The sequence below is a fragment of the Homarus americanus genome, unplaced genomic scaffold (assembly GCF_018991925.1).
Source record: "Homarus americanus isolate GMGI-L3 unplaced genomic scaffold, GMGI_Hamer_2.0 scaffold22250, whole genome shotgun sequence".
Taxonomy (NCBI): Eukaryota; Metazoa; Arthropoda; class Malacostraca; order Decapoda; family Nephropidae; genus Homarus; species Homarus americanus.
The window spans coordinates 1983688-2005192 of record NW_024741189.1 but is presented as its reverse complement, the minus strand read 5'-3'; the positions used below and the strand labels follow the sequence as shown (position 1 = coordinate 2005192).

At 39.9% G+C, this 21505-nt stretch overlaps 2 protein-coding genes across 2 annotated transcripts; one reads left to right on the top strand and one right to left on the bottom strand.

Annotated features, from left to right (window-relative positions):
* Positions 1-5312: 5312 nt before the first annotated feature.
* On the top strand, positions 5313-7438 carry LOC121875655 (dentin sialophosphoprotein-like). The gene is made up of 2 exons (XM_042380277.1): positions 5313-6066; positions 6675-7438. The coding sequence occupies exons 1-2, from the start codon at positions 5313-5315 to the stop codon at positions 7436-7438; spliced, it is 1518 nt and encodes a 505-aa protein (XP_042236211.1).
* Positions 7439-11308: 3870 nt separating this feature from the next.
* LOC121875654 lies at positions 11309-18331 on the bottom strand (the record flags this gene model as incomplete). The annotated part of the gene is made up of 5 exons (XM_042380276.1): positions 11309-12891; positions 13271-14281; positions 14545-14674; positions 15614-15623; positions 18186-18331. Coding segments are annotated over 4 exons (372 nt in total), but the record flags the coding sequence as incomplete, so codon positions are not given.
* Positions 18332-21505: the final 3174 nt, after the last annotated feature.

Sequence of the window (21505 nt, the reverse complement as noted above, 5' to 3'; positions counted from 1 at the left end):
GGTAATAGAGTTGTGGATATGTGGAATAGGCTACCGAGTGCTATAGTAGGATCGGGGACGCTAGGGAGGTTCAAGACGAAGTTGGATAGGCACATGGAAGTGCTGGGATGGGTGTGAAAGGGATCTGCCCTGTATGGGCCAGTCGGCCTCCTGCAGTATCCCACTTTCTTATGTTCTTATGTTCATTTGTGTTTTACCGGAATGCAGTATGTTGTATAAGGAATAAATTAGTTAAGACATGTTATGGTTTCACCCTTCTTTCCCCTTATCGATCTGGTCAATGAAAAACCTAACCCAATGCCTAGTCCACTCTGCATACCTAACGAGCTACATACTGCCCAGAGGGGGTCTGGTGGCAGCAACCCTTAAAATTAAGACTATAGTTAAGTTATTCCCCTTAGAATTAGTGACCCCAGAGTCTGGCAGTATACCCTGACCAGGGGAATAGCCCAAAGGGGAAACAGGATGCCGGGCTGTTTGATACCACTTGAAGTGACGTTTGATTAATTCATAAGAATTGCATTTACATCCAAATACTAAAGCCTGAACTTGTATATAATGTAAGCCTCACACTGCTAAAAACAAGCAATACAGTACTAAAGTAGTGATGAAAGTCAGATACATTACACTATATACTGTATTACAGATTATTGATTCAAACAATACTGTACTATATTACAGTATAAGGAAATGATAAAAGAAAATTAAGTTGAACTCCTTATGGATGGAATCACAACTTGTGGTTATTTTGACTGAGTCTGTTGTTGGTTGAGGGTTAGTAAGTGTGTACAGTACAGGGTATGTCTCCATACACTCCTTCCACATTTAAAAGAGGTAGCTACAGGGTATAACTGGACAAATATACACAGGACAGACAAGTAAACTAACAGCAAGGTGACCACAAATACATATAAAAATAAGATTTGTAATATTTCAATGAGATTTACTCAATACAAATACTACTGTAAAGGTCAATATATAAATAAATAACAAGTGACAAATCTTTTCAATATGTCAACACAGTAAAACAGTGGTAAGATTAATGATGGTGACCAGACGTTTGGACCAATCCTAGGTTGGGTTCTAACACCCTGGCCCAAACATCTGTGGTCCAAACATTTAGGGTTCAAACATCTGTGGTCCAAACATGTGGTCTTAACATCTGTAGCCCAAACATGTGGTCCAAACATCTGTAGCCCAACCATGTGGTCTTAACATGTAGCCCAAACATGTGGTCCAAACATCTATGGCCCAAACATGTGGTTCAAACATCTATGGCCCAAACATGTGGTCCAAACAAGTGGCCCAAACATGTGCTTCAAACATCTATGGACCAAACATGTGGTTCAAACATCTATGGCCCAAACATGTGGTCCAAACATCTATGGCCCAAACATGTGGTTCAAACATCTATGACCCAAACATGTGGTCCAAACATCTATGGCCCAAACATGTGGTTCAAACATCTATGGACCAAACATGTGGTTCAAACATCTATGGCCCAAACATGTGGCCCAAACATCTATAGCCCCAAACATGTGGTCCAAACATCTATAGCCCAAACCGTGGTCCAAGTATCTAGAGGGCCCAAACATGGTTCAAACATCTATGGCCCAAACATGTGGTCCCAAACATCTATGGCCCAAACATGGCCCCAAACATCTATAAGCCCAAACATGTGGTTTAAACATCTATGACCCAGCCATGTAGCCCCAACATGGTCCCAAACATGTGGTCAACATCTATGACCCAAACATGTGGTTCCAAACATCTATGACCAACCATGTGGCCCCCAAACATGTGGTCCAAACATAAGCCCAAACATGTGGTCCCAACATTAGCCCCAAACATGGTCAAGTATCTATGGCCCCGTATGTGGTTCCAAGCATCTATGAACCAACCATGTGGTCCCAAACATAGCCCAAACATCCTATGGCTGAGACATGTGGTCCAAGCATGGTCCAAACATCTATGGCCCAAACATGTGGCCCAAGCATCTGTGGCCCCAAACATGCTGGTCCAAACATCTATGGCCCAAACATGTGGTTCAAACATCTATGGCCCAAACATGTGGTCCAAACATCTATGGCCCAAACATGTGGCCCAAACATCTATGGCCCAAACATGTGGTCCAAACATCTATGGCCCAAACATGTGGTTCAAACATCTATGGCCCAAACATGTGGTTCAAACATCTATGGCCCAAACATGTGGTTCAAACATCTATGACCCAAACATGTGGTCCAAACATCTATGGTCCAAACATGTGGTTCAAACATCTATGGCCCAAACATGTGGTTCAAACATCTATGGCCCACACATCTATGACCCAACCATGTGGTCCAAACATGTGGCCCAAACATCTATGGCCCAAACATGTGGTCCAAACATGTGGTCCAAACATCTATGGACCAAACATGTGGTTCAAACATCTATGACCCAACCATGTGGTCCAAACATGTGGCCCAAACATGTGGTCCAACATCGGAGGTTCAAACATGTGGGTCCAAAACATGTGGTTCAAACATCTATAGCCCAAACATGGTCCAAACATTCATGGCCCAAACATGTCCAAACATTTAGGGTTCAAACATCTGTGGTCCAAACATGTGGTCTTAACATCTGTAGCCCAAACATGTGGTCCAAACATCTGTAGCCCAACCATGTGGTCTTAACATGTAGCCCAAACATGTGGTCCAAACATCTATGGCCCAAACATGTGGTTCAAACATCTATGGCCCAAACATGTGGTCCAAACAAGTGGCCCAAACATGTGCTTCAAACATCTATGGACCAAACATGTGGTTCAAACATCTATGGCCCAAACATGTGGTCCAAACATCTATGGCCCAAACATGTGGTTCAAACATCTATGACCCAAACATGTGGTCCAAACATCTATGGCCCAAACATGTGGTTCAAACATCTATGGACCAAACATGTGGTTCAAACATCTATGGCCCAAACATGTGGCCCAAACATGGCCCAAACATGTGACCCAAAACATGTGTGGTTCAAACATCTCTGGTCCAAACATCTATGACCCAAACATGTGGTTCAAACATCTATGACCCAAACATGTGGTTCAAACATCTATGACCCAAACATGTGGTCCAAACATCTATGGCCCAAGGGGTCATGGTCCAAACATCTATGTGGTTCAAACATCCATGACCCAAAACATGTGGTTCAAACATCTATGACCCAAACATGTGGTTCAAACATCTATATTCAAACATGACCCAAACATGGTCCAAACATCTATACCAAACATGTGGTCCAAACATGTGGTTCAAACATCTATGACCCAAAAACATGTGGTCTAAACATGTGGTCCAAACATCTATGGCCCAAACATGTGGTCCAAACAAACTATGGCCCAAACATCTATGGCCCAAACATGTGGTCCAAAACATCTATGACCCAAACATGTGGTCCAAACATCTATGGCCCAAACATGGTCCAAAACATGGTTCAAACATCTATGACCCAAACATGTGGTTCAAAACATCCCCAAAAAACATCTATGTGTGGTCCAAACATCTATGGCCCAAACAAACATGGGTCCAAACATCTATGACCCAAACATGGTCCAAACATCTATGGCCCAAACAGAAACATCTTGGCCTAAACATGTGGTCCAAACATCTATGACCCAAACATGTGTCCAAACATCTATGGCCCAAACATGTGGTCCAAACATGTGTTCAAAAAATCTATATCCAAACATGTGGTTCAAACATCTATGTGGTCTAAACATGTGGTCCAAACATCTATGAAACATGTGTGGTCCAAAACATCATGTTGTGGTTCAAACATGACCCAACCATGGCCCAAACATGTGGTCCAAACATCTATGGCATGTGGTCCAAACATCTATGCCCAAAACATGTGGTCCAAACATCTATGCACCAAACATGTGGTCCAAACATCTATAGCTCCAAATATCTGGGTCTGAAACATCTGGCCCAAACATGTGAAACATCCATGGCATGGCCCAAAACATCCAAACATCCCAACCATATGGCTCAAACATCTAAACATGTGGTCCAAACATCTATAGCCCAAATATCTGGTCCAACATCTATGGCCCAACCATGTGGCCCAAAACATATGGCTCAAATATCTGGTCTAACTGCGGCCCAACATCTATGGCCCAAACATGTGGTCCAAACATCATGGCCCAAATGGTCCAAACATCTATGGCCCAAATGTGGCTCAAACATCTATGGCCCAAACATCTGTCCAACATATGGCCCAAACTCAAACATCTATGTGGTCCAAACATCTATGGCCCAAATATCATGGCCCAAATATCTGGTCTAAACATCTATGGCCCAACCATGTGGCCTGGGAAACACCTAAACATGTGGGTCTGAACATGTGTGTCCATGTGGGCAAACGTGTGGTCTGATCATATGGCCCAAACATGGTGGCTCCAAAAAACACGTGTCCAATGGCCCAACCATGTGGCCCAAACATCTATGGCCCAAATATCTGGTAAAAACATTCATGTGGTCCAAACATCTATGGCCCACTAAACATGTGGTCCAAAACATCTATGGCCGAACCATGTGGCCCAAACACCTATGTGTGGTCCAAACGCCTATCTATGGCCCCAAATATCTGGTCCAAACATCTATGGCCCAAACATCTATGGTCCAAATGGCTCCAACATGTATGCCCAAACATGTGGTCCAAACATCTATGGCCCAAACATCTATGGCTCCAAACACGTGGTCCAAACATCTGGCCTGGCCCAACATGTGGTCCCAAACATGTGTCCAAAACATCTATCCAAAATGTGTGGTCCAAACATCTATGGCCCAAACATGTGGTCCAAACATCTATGGCCCAAACAAGTATCTATTGGTCCAAACATCTATGGCCCAAACATGTGGTCCAAACATCTATGGCCCAAACATCTATGGTCCAAACGTGTGGTCCAAACATCTATGGCCCAAACATGTGGTCCAAACATCTATGGCCCAAACATCTATGGTCCAAACGTGTGGTCCAAACATCTATGGCCCAAACATGTGGTCCAAACATCTATGGCCCAAATATCTGGTCCATACATCCTACATTCGTTACAAACTTGTAACATCTGATTTGAAGTAAAAACAATTGCTGGAATAGAAGTTTGTGTTGTAACAGTAAGAACTCAATGTGTCCACTATAGAACGAGGCAAATACTACCTTCTGGGGATGACAGTTCTTATGTACACACACTTCAGGGAATTTCTTGAAAGGAGTCTACAATACAATACTGTACAGTAATGATATTTTACAAAAGTTATGCAGTGAATGAGATGCAGGAAATTGTATTGTATGTTGACACTAATGACACAACAGTTGATTATGTTGACACTAATGGCACAACAACAGTTGATTATGTTGACAGTGATGGCACAACAACAGTTGATTATGTTGACAGTGATGACACAACTACAGTTGATTATGTTGACAGTGGTGACACAACAACAGTTGATTATGTTGACAGTGGTGACACAACAACAGTTGATTATGTTGACAGTGATGACACAACAACAGTTGATTATGTTGACAGTGGTGACACAATAACAGTTGATTATGTTGACAGTGGTGACACAACAACAGTTGAGTATGTTGACAGTGGTGACACAACAACAGTTGATTATGTTGACAGTGGTGACACAACAACAGTTGATAATGTTGACAGTGGTGACACAACAACAGTTGATTATGTTGACAGTGATGACACAACAACAGTTGATTATGTTGACAGTGATGACACATTAACAGTTGCTTATGTTGACAGTGGTGACACAACAACAGTTGATTATGTTGACAGTGGTGGCACAACAACAGTTGATTATGTTGACAGTGGTGACACAACAACAGTTGATTATGTTGGCAGTGGTGACACAACAACAGTTGATTATGTTGACAGTGATGACACAACAACAGTTGATTATGTTGACAGTGGTGACACAACAACAGTTGATTATGTTGACAGTGATGACACAACAACAGTTGATTATGTTGACAGTGATGACACAACAACAGTTGATTATGTTGACAGTGGTTGACATGTTGACAGTGATGACAACAACAGTTGATTATGTTGACAGTGGTGACACAACAACAGTTGATTATGTTGACAGTGATGACACAACAACAGTTGATTATGTTGACAGTGATGACACAACAACAGTTGATTATGTTGACAGTGATGACACAACAACAGTTGATTATGTTGACAGTGGTGACACAACAACAGTTGATTATGTTGACAGTGGTGACACAACAACAGTTGATTATGTTGACAGTGGTGACACAACAACAGTTGATTATGTTGACAGTGATGACACAACAACAGTTGATTATGTTGACAGTGATGACACAACAACAGTTGATTATGTTGACAGTGATGACGCAACAACAGTTGATTATGTTGACAGTGGTGACACAACAACAGTTGATTATGTTGACAGTGATGACACAACAACAGTTGATTATGTTGACAGTGGTTGACACAACAGTTGATTATGTTGACAGTGATGACACAACAACAGTTGATTATGTTGACAGTGATGACACAACAACAGTTGATTATGTTGACAGTGGTGACACAACAACAGTTGATTATGTTGACAGTGGTGACACAACAACAGTTGATTATGTTGACAGAGATGACACAACAACAGTTGATTATGTTGACAGTGGTGACACAACAACAGTTGATTATGTTGACAGTGGTGACACAACAACAGTTGATTATGTTGACAGTGGTGACACAACAACAGTTGATTATGTTGACAGTGGTGACACAACAACAGTTGATTATGTTGACAGTGGTGACACAACAACAGTTGATTGTGTTGACAGTGGTGACACAACAACAGTTGATTATGTTGATAGTGGTGACACAACAACAGTTGATTATGTTGACAGTGATGACACAACAGTTGATTATGTTGACAGTGATGACACAACAACAGTTGATTATGTTGACAGTGATGACACAACAACAGTTGATTATGTTGACAGTGATGACACAACAACAGTTGATTATGTTGACAGTGATGACACAACAACAGTTGATTATGTTGACAGTGGTGACACAACAACAGTTGATTATGTTGACAGTGATGACACAACAACAGTTGATTATGTTGACAGTGATGACACAACAACAGTTGATTATGTTGACAGTGATGACACAACAACAGTTGATTATGTTGACAGTGATGACACAACACAACAACAGTTGATTATGTTGACAGTGGTGACACAACAACAGTTGATTATGTTGACAGTGGTGACACAACAACAGTTGATTATGTTGACAGTGATGACACAACAACAGTTGATTATGTTGACAGTGATGACACAACAACAGTTGATTATGTTGACAGTGATGACACAACAACAGTTGATTATGTTGACAAGGTAAAACAATAGTGCTGATGATAATGAAACAAATAAACAAGTAACTCATTATTTTCACTCATTTTCTGTGAACTGACACACCTTCCTCAAGTCTGTGTCAAGCCGGGACTTGGAGCAACAAAACTATTAAACACATTTGGAATTATTGTTTCTCTTTTTAAAAGAGTTCACGAACTATGTTACTTTTAAAATAAGATTAAATTTCCCCGAAGGCATCGGATTTCCACATGTTAAATTCAGTGAGTCACTACTTTACTCTCACATGAACTAAAGGTACAATACAGTAGTATAAACAACATGTGGGACACCTTGAACATCTTAATCCCAAATCAATAGTCTTCTCTGTACTGTACTTGTTAATGCACCTCCACAGTAAAGGCCAGTCAAGCTTTGATGTAGACAGGATAAGTTACTGTGCAGGAAACTACAGTATGATATAAAAAAAACACAGAGTGACAGCAAGAATATACCCCACAATATACTAAGCTTGGGGATGCACTCAACCACCTTCTCATCTTTAGCTATAAAGTAAGGTAACCATTCAAACTGAGGTGGACTGAGTACACACCTGTAAATACCTAAGAGAGACGGCCATATACAGGTGTTCCTTTACTTAAGAACATTCGACTTACAAACTTTCAGAGATACAGTGTACAAACATCAGTGCGGGGGTTACCTTCCAGAACAGGTGTTTAATGTGGTCTTACGGCTGCATTGTAGGGTATAGCTGTACTAAACATCCATTATCTTCTCATTTTTTACAATATGTTTGGTATCTACAAGAGTAATGTTGGATTTACATACAATTGGACTTACAAATAAGCCTCAGGAACGTAACTTGTGCATGAGTAAAGGACCGTCTGTACTGTAGGAAAAAGAACAAGTTTTCAATATGAGAATAGAATATGTGATTGACTCTACATGAAGCAAGAAGACCTCATAATGGTAAGATATAATACAGAGAGCCACCAACACTTTACATTATAATCACCAATACTGTACAGTACAATTCTAAGCTCACTTTTATGCAACTTGTACAATGAACACACACACACACACACACAAATTATATTATCCACCTACTATGAATACAATTAACAGACAGTTTACAATAAAAACCTCTCTGATGACACATTAGCCCCTTCACTACGGGGACGCCACGCCACTTTAACATTTGATTTGACTAATGCACGACAAGGGGTTAAGAATAAATAATTCAGTAAACACATATTTATGAATGTACAGTATAACAACAGACAGGTATTTCATGCATAATAATAACCAACTAGTCTCACGATGTTCCCCCAATATAAATATTCCATACTGATGTGAGCTCTAGCAGTACACGGATCACCTGAAGATTAGCCTTCCCCCAGCTTTATTTCACCTGATGACTAAGCACCCTAATGCTACCTAGGGGGGAGGAGGGAGGGGGGAGGGGGGAGGGGTTAGGATTGGGTGGTTATCTGTCAGGTGAAATAAGCTGGGAGAGGTGAATTTTTAAGTGCTCCTAGTACAGTACATACAGGAATAAACACGTCCCTATCAGCTTACCATAAAACAAAACCTAAAAGGCTCCCAGATTCTGTAGTGTATAGAACACAACTCTCCTCTGTGTGTGTGTGTGTGTGTGTGTGTGTGTGTCATGTTCAGATGGCTGGTACAGTACTGTGGGTTCACCTATAAATATTCACTACGTAAATGGGGTTGCCGGTACATTCAATTAAAAAAAAAATACATATTAGCATATGATGAACCATAACTGTCCAGCAGAACCAGAGTCTTAATGAGATATAGTTGATGACTGAGCTCCTGTACACTCATCCCTCTCACTGCCTCATGTACAGTCACCAACAAAAGTCCTGTCTTCTCTCCTGCTGCTCCATGAACCTCAAGCAGTAGAGACTAATGTATTATTCTGTCCATAAATGGTTTAGAATAATGAGTCTGTATCTCAGGTGTGTGGAGCAGCAGATGAGGTGACAGGACTGTACTGTATTCTCCCCTTAACTCACAGAGAAATGACACACTAAGAGACTTGTAATATATGCCATCACCTCTGTGTAAACATCCTGTAAAAGTTCACTGGGGACATCTTCAGTACACAATGTATAATATGGACACGAAGTAGTACCTTAAGCTGTGTATACTTATATTACCCTATTAATTATGTATAGTAAAGTATTACAGAACATGTATTAATCCTATGTAATATTTCCATTTATTATGCACCATGTTATGTATATGAATTATCATATTTACATTTTATGTATTCAGCTTGTGAATGCTGGCATCTGTACACGCCAGCGCGCAGTGATACATAGAGTGGAGACCACCAGTCCTTATGGTGTGGAAGCGAGCTTCTTGGTCCATCTGTATATATCTCCCGTACGATAATAAGAACCTATTTTTAAGATAACAAGTGTTTGTGTATACCCTCAGTAGTGTAGAACATTTTGGGGGTACCAAAGACGAACATAGACACAACATAAGTCTTACACAGACACTAGTACTGTATATGAAGTAGCCATCTCTGACACCTCAACTAAGCTTCACACAAGTAAAGCTCCATTTCCCTAGAGTGACAAACCAAGTATACTAATGATTTTCACTTGTTTCTCTTAAATACGAAAATATCCTTAATTGGGCTTTTACAAACTTACATACAGTAATGTTCTTTGTTGCCATGGGAAAAGGCTCATGAAAATAATTTTGGTAACTTCCAGTTGAATGGTTTATCATCTACAACATCAACAGGGTCACATGGTCTTAGAATACCATGATAAACTAAGCTTTGTGTGTGCTCTAAGTGTTGACTTAAACTTCAACAACTGATATACTTTGTCTGCAACTGCTGTCCTCGGTGATGACGCCTAGACGTGCAGAGTCTCCACGAGGTACTCACCTCTTCACTACAGGGACGCCACTTTTAATATTTTTATTTGGCTAACATCATGATTTGATTCCACAGAGAGAGGACCCCATACACAAAGCATTAAATAATTTCATAACGACATAAATAAAAAGCCAAATCACCAATCTCATCTGTATCATGTCTATTACCACTCTTATCTGAGCTATAGAGGACACCAACATCCCTGACAATTATTCATAAAATCTGTACAGAAAACCTCTTTACAATCGGTTGTATTAATGCAGGTCTCAAATTTGTACACATTAAGTCTATATACATAACTTGTACTGGAGTTAAAAAATAGTAATTTCCATATCACTGACTTGAATGACTAGATTATTTTTGTTGCGTTGCATCTTAGGTGGATTTGTTTACAGCTCAGCCAGCACGTCATAACTACAACTCTACTTATAAAACATCGCTAAAACTCTTGGTGCACAGTCTAGCCCACAAGACCATCTCCTGTTGAACGCCACACTTCTGGAGACTGAGACACTGAAGAATAATACAGTACTGTTGAATCTCTGTTTGTGATAAGTAAAGACGAACTAAATACTGTAATTGATTTGTACAGTACAGTACATTCATCTACACAACAGTCACCCACAACATACCATCAAGAATATAAGCATTTATAATTATTATACATTATAATGTGACCACAATGACCTACAATAATAATCCTATAAGACAATACTTTACACTCTGTTTAGGAATGACCTATAGAGTACACGTCATTTATGAAGCAACTGAATGACCTATAGAGTAGACGTCCTTTATGAAGCAATAGAATGACCTATAGAGTAGACGTCCTTTATGAAGCAATTGAATGACCTATAGAGTAGACGTCATTTATGAAGCAACTGAATGACCTATAGAGTAGACGTCCTTTATGAAGCAATTGAATGACCTATAGAGTAGACGTCCTTTATGAAGCAATTGAATGACCTATAGAGTAGACGTCCTTTATGAAGCAATTGAATGACCTATAGAGTAGACGTCCTTTATGAAGCAATTGAATGACCTATAGAGTAGACGTCATTTATGAAGCAATTGAATGACCTATAGAGTAGACGTCCTTTATGAAGCAATTGAATGACCTATAGAGTAGACGTCCTTTATGAAGCAATTGAATGACCTATAGAGTAGACGTCCTTTATGAAGCAATTGAATGACCTATAGAGTAGACGTCCTTTATGAAGCAATTGAATGACCTATAGAGTAGACGTCCTTTATGAAGCAATTGAATGACCTATAGAGTAGACGTCCTTTATGAAGCAATTGAATGACCTATAGAGTAGACGTCCTTTATGAAGCAATTGAATGACCTATAGAGTAGACGTCCTTTATGAAGCAATTGAATGACCTATAGAGTAGACGTCCTTTATGAAGCAACTGAATGACCTATAGAGTAGACGTCTTTATGAAGCAATTGAATGACCTATAGAGTAGACGTCCTTTATGAAGCAATTGAATGACCTATAGAGTAGACGTCCTTTATGAAGCAATTGAATGACCTATAGAGTAGACGTCCTTTATGAAGCAATTGAATGACCTATAGAGTAGACGTCCTTTATGAAGCAATTGAATGACCTATAGAGTAGACGTCCTTTATGAAGCAACTGAATGACCTATAGAGTAGACGTCCTTTATGAAGCAATTGAATGACCTATAGAGTAGACGTCCTTTATGAAGCAATTGAATGACCTATAGAGTAGACGTCCTTTATGAAGCAATTGAATGACCTATAGAGTAGACGTCCTTTATGAAGCAATTGAATGACCTCTAGAGTAGACGTCCTTTATGAAGCAATTGAATGACCTATAGAGTAGACGTCCTTTATGAAGCAATTGAATGACCTATAGAGTAGACGTCCTTTATGAAGCAATTGAATGACCTATAGAGTAGACGTCCTTTATGAAGCAATTGAATGACCTATAGAGTAGACGTCCTTTATGAAGCAATTGAATGACCTATAGAGTAGACGTCCTTTATGAAGCAATTGAATGACCTATAGAGTAGACGTCCTTTATGAAGCAATTGAATGACCTATAGAGTAGACGTCCTTTATGAAGCAATTGAATGACCTATAGAGTAGACGTCCTTTATGAAGCAATTGAATGACCTATAGAGTAGACGTCCTTTATGAAGCAATTGAATGACCTATAGAGTAGACGTTCTTTATGAAGCAATTGAATGACCTATAGAGTAGACATCCTTTATGAAGCAACTGAATGACCTATAGAGTAGACATCCTTTATGAAGCAATTGAATGACCTATAGAGTAGACGTCCTTTATGAAGCAATTGAATGACCTATAGAGTAGACGTTCTTTATGAAGCAATTGAATGACCTATAGAGTAGACATCCTTTATGAAGCAACTGAATGACCTATAGAGTAGACATCCTTTATGAAGCAATTGAATGACCTATAGAGTAGACGTCCTTTATGAAGCAATTGAATGACCTATAGAGTAGACGTCCTTTATGAAGCAATTGAATGACCTATAGAGTAGACGTCCTTTATGAAGCAATTGAATGACCTATAGAGTAGACGTCCTTTGTAAACAATTGAATGACCTATAGAGTAGACGTCCTTTATGAAGCAATTGAATGACCTATAGAGTAGACGTCCTTTATGAAGCAATTGAATGACCTATAGAGTAGACATCCTTTATGAAGCAACTGAATGACCTATAGAGTAGACATCCTTTATGAAGCAATTGAATGACCTATAGAGTAGACGTCCTTTATGAAGCAATTGAATGACCTATAGAGTAGACGTCCTTTATGAAGCAATTGAATGACCTATAGAGTAGACGTCCTTTATGAAGCAATTGAATGACCTATAGAGTAGACATCCTTTATGAAGCAATTGAATGACCTATAGAGTAGACGTTCTTTATGAAGCAATTGAATGACCTATAGAGTAGACGTCCTTTATGAAGCAATTGAATGACCTATAGAGTAGACATCCTTTATGAAGCAATTGAATGACCTATAGAGTAGACATCCTTTATGAAGCAATTGAATGACCTATAGAGTAGACGTCCTTTATGAAGCAATTAACTCAATTATGTTTCAGTGTGTTTAATGTGTATCTGCTCAATGGTGTCAATCTGTTTGGTCAACTTAGAGTCAAAACTGTTGAGTGAGAAAGCTTTTAGGGGTGACTGTCACCGGCTGTTAACATAGATTCTGATTAAAAAACTAAAAGTTGATCCTGGCTTCACTTTCTTGTAAGACAGCTGATGTGATGCCTTACAGCAGTTGTCATCTGGCACCTGCTGGTTATTATTCATGCCTGCCACAACAACCTATGTGTGACACTCCCTCTTCTTAAAGTTACCATCACAGTACAGTAGGACAAACATCTCCAGTGAACAATATGGATACAAGTGTAGTGTTTAGTGTGCCAACACCACCTCCTCACGACACCTCTTTTTGTTTTCTCACTCGGTCACATGTATACCGAACACCTGGGAATGACAGTGATTATATTCTGTGCTAAATTATCTTAAAATAATGCCAGTACTGTACTGTATATAAATAAGGTAACACAGCACTGTACAGGTACTCAATTACCCCATGCCCGGTGCCATTCACAAAAGGACGGCCATAACTCTCGGGCTTCTTTCTTAGATAACTTTGGGTCGGGTGTTGTCAATGAGGCCCAACACAGCTGAACATGAGTGTGGCACATAACTCATCCTTCTGCACCACAAGAGATACTTACAGTACTAACCCAAAGGAAATAAGTTACAGCAGATGTCAATACTGGAAACACACTCTTTAACTTGATGGAACCAGCAACAGGTTCTGGCCAGCTACAGTATGGTGTTGCTGACTAGTCATACTCAGATCCAATAGTGATGGAAAGTTCTCCTTCATGGATGTAGGTCGTGTGGTACCATTGGTTAGTATCAACAAAAACTGCAAGAGAGGATCAGTGTTAGTCATATATCACAGGAGGAATATAATAACAGTGGTCCTCTCTCAGTACAGGAAATTTAATAAATAATAATTCACAAAAAGTAAAATATCAACATACTGTAATATGTCAGCAAGACAACAAAGATTAACAACTGAAGAATGTTGTTTCAGAGTTCAGTTTTGTCATCAATTTGAGCAGTTGTAAATCTATATCATTTCTTTTTCTACTGTGACCTGCAGACTACAGTACATACAGTACTTACTTATATCTCCCTTGTTGACAGTGACACTGAAGGGTTGGCACACCTGTTGACACTCTGGCACTGGTCTGAAGTGCCAGGTCTTGGTACCACTCACCTGAGCCTGCCAGGAGGGCCTCTGTACATAGTCCAGCTGTGAACACAACAATATTTTGGCTAACATCTTCGATATCTGTACTGTACTCTACCTAGACTGCACAGTATATCTGCACTGTACTCTACCTAGACTGCACAGTATATCTGTACTGTACTCTACCTAGACTGCACAGTATATCTGTACTGTACTCTACCTAGACTGCACAGTATATCTGTACTGTACTCTACCTAGACTGAATAGCATTTTGAAAACTGTCATTCTCACTACAGTATCTCCACACTAACCTGGTCCGTATGCCACGCCCCTCTTCTATACTAATAGCTGATTGGTTCATAAAAAATTTAAACTAAATGTGTTCACAGTTGGTAAGCAGACCTGTTATTATCTAAAATAATGTTAAGTAACTGAACTATCAAAATGCAAATGATTTCAAGGCATTAGCACTTCAGAGAGGAAGTTAGAAAATTTAAATATTTATCATAAAAGGTCGATTTAAATACTCGCTTGTGCACGAGCAGTCCGGGGGAGGGGGGAGGTAAAACACTCAGGGGAACCAATCAGCTATTTGTAGCTATAGACGAGGGGCGGAGCTTAGGGTCAGCTTAGTGTGGACAGGGTATAGTGACATCATCCACATGACCTACTCAATAGTTGACAAGACTGCTGACAGTGGCATGTAATACACCCACCTTATGGATCTGTTCCCGCAAAATGGCATCACCATGACCAAATGGAATAATATTTTTAACCCACAAAACAAGAGGAGCCTTCCCCTAGGACCCCAGTAACACCATGATCTTCAGTGCACGGAAGTTCATATTTTCATTTCAAACAAAAGCTCTTATTACCTATACATTACTAACAAAATAATAATAATAAAAATAATAATAATAATAATGAACATTTGTTTGTGTGACCCCAACACAAAATAAATCCTCTTGCTCTCTCTCCCTCCCCCAGGGCAGGGTGCTGTACTGTGTAACATCTTGGTCACCAGTAGAGAGAAAATCAGGTCCAGAAACCCATATTCTAGTTCAAGTACAGTCAATCCTCGACTTACGACGGGGTTAGGGACCGACGACCAGGTCGTAAGTCGAAAATGCGAAAATAATACATAGAAAATCTAAAATTGGTGTCTCTTTTTCTTTTCAGCACCACGAGAACTCTCACTTTTAAGCTTGCCAGCCATTTTAAAGGGAATTACAAACGAAAATTTTGTCACCACACAGCGCGATCACTAACGTAGGGACTTGAAAATACGTAATTTGAAAAATATTTTATACGACTGCGGAGGTCGTATGTCCGGGTGGTCATTCTGTAAGTTGAGTAGGTCATAAGTTGAGGAGTACATGTATACTGTACTGTACTGTGCTGTACAGTACTGTACTATACTATTCTGTACTGTATACTGTACTGTGCTGTGCTGTACTATACTATACTATTCTGTACTGTATACTGTACTGTACTGTACTGTACTATGCTATTCTGTACTATACTATACTACAATTGAACCTCGATTTACGCGGTTCTCGTTTATGAGTTTGGTCATTTACGCGGTACCTTGCCAGAACCGGGATGCCCAATTTACGCGATGAATTTACTCATTTACGCGGGTGAAGTATAATTTGTTTATTTACTGAAGATATTTGTTTAGCTCATAAAATTCATACAAATTACCCGGTCAGAATATAATTTACATTGCTGGAATTCTTATAAGATTTGATTATTTTAAATATAAACATCATGGAATTTGCATTAGACATACAAATTTTAGATCTAATTTAAGAATTTTGATTACAAAGCCAAAATTTTTTCTTTTGTGCAAAATATATGACGTGTATATTCAAAATATTCCTGACCTTGCAAGGAATCCAGCAATGTCAATTATATTATCCTAACTTTAGTCTGAGGTATTATTTATTACTATACCTTAAAATCTAGTGTTTTCACTCAAACATTTCTCAGAGAGGGAAGAGCCAGCGAGTGTGAGAAGAGGGGAGTTGAGTCCATTATTGAATGGACATTAACCTGGCGACTGTATTTCTCTTAAATGTTAATTATGTGAGCATACCATCATAAATTAAGATGTTATTTTTTACTACAACATAGGTATTGTGTCGGAAAAAGTGGAGTTTGGGGGTCGGCCCAGTCTCTATTTCAATTAATCCCATATGTTCTGTTATTCCATTTACGCGTTTCTCGTCTTACGAGCTACTCTGCGGGTTCAATTGACTGCGTAAATCGGGGTATTACTGTATACTATTCTGTACTGTATATTGTTCTGTACTGTATATTGTACTGTACTGTACTGTACTATACTGTACTGTACTATACTATTCCGTACTATACTGTACTGTATTGTACTGTGCTATACTGTACTGTACTATACTGTACTGTACTATTCTGTACTTTACTGTACTGTACTTTACTGTACTGTACTTTACTGTACTGTACTATACTGTACTGTACTTTACTGTACTATACTATACTATTCTGTACTATACTGTACTGTACTGTACTGTACTGTACTGTACTGTAGTGTACTGTACTATACTGTACTGTACAATACTGTACTGTACTATACTATACTGTACTGTACTATACTGTACTGTAGTGTACTGTACTATACTATACTATACTGTACTGTACTGCACTATACTATACTGTACTGTACTGTACTGTACTATACTGTACTATACTGTACTATACTGTACTATACTGTACTTTACTGTACTGTACTGTACTGTACTGTACTGTACTATACTGTAGTGTAGTGTAGTGTACTGTACTGTACTATACTATACTATACTATACTGTACTGTACTGTACTGTACTATACTGTACTGTACTGTACTGTACTGTACTATACTGTACTGTACTATACTGTACTATACTGTACTGTACTATACTGTACTTTACTGTACTGTACTGTACTGTACTGTACTATACTGTACTGTACTGTACTGTACTGTAGTATCAATGTTGAGAGAGCAAGACTTTTGACCCAGTGAGTTTAACATCAAGAAGATCTTTCTCTCCCTAGATGGAAGGAAGGAACCAAAACAATATCATGTTCACTGATACACACAAGTTACTGTTAGCCACTCTAACATTCCGGCACTGACCATCACCTGTGACCTAGTGAACACAGACCTTCCTCTCCCTACAGGTAAGGTGTGTTGCTACAGGGTGTTGATGAAACGTCCCCAAACATCAGTATGTACAGTCGGGATCAAAAGACCGCTCCCTCCCACAATGAAACAACATCGACCCCAAATGACATAAAACGACTGTCAGCTCGAAGATTCATTCCCGTGACTCAGTTTCACCAGGGGGAGCGAACTCTTCTCCACGACTGTACAGCACTGTTCTTTTTACCATCATTTGGTGCATATACATATATTCTTGATCACGTTCACTGATCATTGTGATGTGTGAGTTACGATTGTACACAGAAGTAAACATAGTGAGGAATATGGTCAAGTGTGGAGGCTGAGCAAGAGCGGTACAGTACAGTCCACCACAATATGTGGAGAGAGAGACTCACATGCCAGGGGCTCCAGGTCCCTCACTGCCCATGAAGATCCAGTCAAGGGCAGAGGACTCAGAGTGGCGGGGGAGGAAGACTGGTCTGGGTGCCAGCTGCCGCAGGATGACGCTCACCCCCGGGGAACAGTTGCTCCTGCAGGGTAAAGTTCATATCATTAACACACACACTGTAAGGGCTGTAACAAGCGGGATGGTTGTCCGCCGCTCGTTCGCAGCCCCACAAGGGGGAGGGGGGAGGGGGGGGAGACAGAGGTGAGAAGGTCACTGCTGCCTCGTCACACGCCAGACACAATCCAAGCCATCACCATTACTTCTCCCCGCTGTTCGATTCTAACTCTGGTTGTGTACTCATCTGAGGTTCCTCGGGCTCATGGGCTGATTCCCAAGTCCTTCACTATTCGGCTGTCAACTCTGGTCACCTACTCCAGCTACTGCCGCGGCTGCCACATAATCGCCACTTCCTCCACGCCCTATCCACCGTTCGTGCCCTGGCTTCTCTCCTGTGTGGCAAGACATCGCCCACCAACGCCGGCGCCAAGTGAGGAAGCTGCCCTGGACCTTCCCCCTGAGAATGGATCACCGCGTTACCAGAACATTCCACCGGGCTGGTTAGGAGGAAGAGTCATCTGCAGCCGTAGGAAATACCTGTACTTGTTGTATTGATTGTTTTGTTTCAAGTAATTGTTTGACTCCAGTGCTGTTTATTTAATATTTGTGTGAGTGGTGTCAGAGTTAAATTATTGTGATTATTTTCGTAGTAAAGAGATGTCAATCTCTAACAGTTGTTTATTACCTCTTGGAAACCCATGGTTCTTGACTTTCCTTTTTATAAGATCCAGATAAGGCTGGCAAGGAATTTATATCCTACAGGTGAGGCCTTCTCACACACACACACACACACACTACTACTACTTTGCTGTCACTCGGAATCGAGTATGACGATCATCCAGCTATGATACAATGATATGAGTTATTAGGTATGTCACCTTTGTTGGTGAGCTCTGAGGTGACTAAAGAGGCCGATACGGGACCAGCAGGGTCGTCCATTGATGCTGCACACGTGGAGGACTAAATCTAGTGCGGGAAGGGCGGCAGCAGCGTCTTTCTAGCGTTGGCGCTTGTCTGCCTTAGTGTGACAGTCGGGCTAATTCTAAAGTATTAACACTTTGTGTGGTGCTCCTATTTACTATTCGTTAGGTGACTGTAAAGTAGCTGCTTTGGCAGTCTACTGTCGTCCATGTGGGTAACATGGCCAGTCCAGCATAGTTGTTCATGGATAATGGTAGCCTCGATGCTCCTACAGTTGGTGTCAGCAAGAATACTGGCATTTGTTCTCTTGTGTTCCCAGCAAACTCAGAGGATGGAACGTAGACTATGTTGGTGAAAGTTTTCAAGTGCTTTGAGGTGCCTCCTGTATGTGACCCATGTCTCGCTGCCATATAGCAGGGTGGGGAGGACCACTGCTCGATATACATACAACTTTATAGATAACTAGCAGAAACACCGCCCATTCGCTAGGCCACGGTAGGGCGCCACCCTCCGGGAGGCTTCACATTGTCTCACTGTTCAGTCCCCAAAACTTCTTCTTCCATCAATAGTTCATTAACGGTGTATGTAAGTTCCACCATGTTTTTCACTACAACGGTACAGCAAAGTATATATTTTTAGCATTAAACTTATTATTTTATTGTCTAATCATCACTACATATAACACCATCCATCATCACTACATATAACACCATCCATCATCACTACATATAACACCATCCATCATCACTACATATAACACCACCTATCATCACTACATATAACACCATCCATCATCACTACATATAGCACCATCCATCATCACTACATATAACACCATCCATCATCACTACATATAACACCATCCATCATCACTACATATAACACCACCTATCATCACTACATATAACACCATCCATCATCACTACATATAACACCACCTATCATCACTACATATAACACCACCCATCATCACTACATATAACACCATCCATCATCACTACATATAACACCACCCATCATCACTACATATAACACCATCCATCATCACTACATATAACACCACCCATCATCACTCCATATAACACCATCCATCATCACTACATATAACACCATCCATCATCACTACATATAACATCATCCATCATCACTACATATAACACCATCCATCATCACTACATATAACACCATCCATCATCACTACATATACCACCACCTATCATCACTACATATAACACCACCCATCATCACTACATATAACACCATCCATCATCACTGCATATAACACCATCCATCATCACTACATATAACACCATCCATCATCACTACATATAACACCACCCATCATCACTGCATATAACATCATCCATCATCACCACACATAACACCATCCATCATCACTACATATAACACCATCCATCATCACTACATATAACACCATCCATCATCACTACATATAACACCACCCATCATCACTGCATATAACATCATCCATCATCACTACATATAACATTATCATCCATCATCACTGCATATAACACCATCCATCATCACTACATATAACACCATCCATCATCACTACATATAACACCATCCATCATCACTACATATAACACCATCCATCATCACTACATATAACACCAATCACACACATCCATCATCACTACATATAACACCATCCATCATCACTACATATAACACCATCCATCATCACTACATAACACCATCCATCATCACTACATATAACACCATCCATCATCACTACATATAACACATCCATCATCACTAAATATAACACCATCCATCATCACTACATATAACACCATCCATCATCACTACATATAACACCATCCATCATCACTACATATAACACCATCCATCATCACTACATATACAACACCATCCATCATCACTACATATAACACCATCCATCATCACTACATATAACACCACCATCATCACTCAATAACACCATCCATCATCACTACATATAACATCCATCATCACTACATATAACACCATCCATCATCACTACATATCACAACACCATCCTATCATCACTACATATATCATCCATCATCACTACATATAACATCATCCACATCACTACTATAACACCATCCATCATCACTACATATTACCATCATCACTGCATATAACACCATCCATCATCACTACATGTAAAACATCCATCATCACTACATATAACACTATACATCATCATTACATAAACACATCCATCATCACTACATATATACCATCATCACTACATATAACATCATATCATCACTA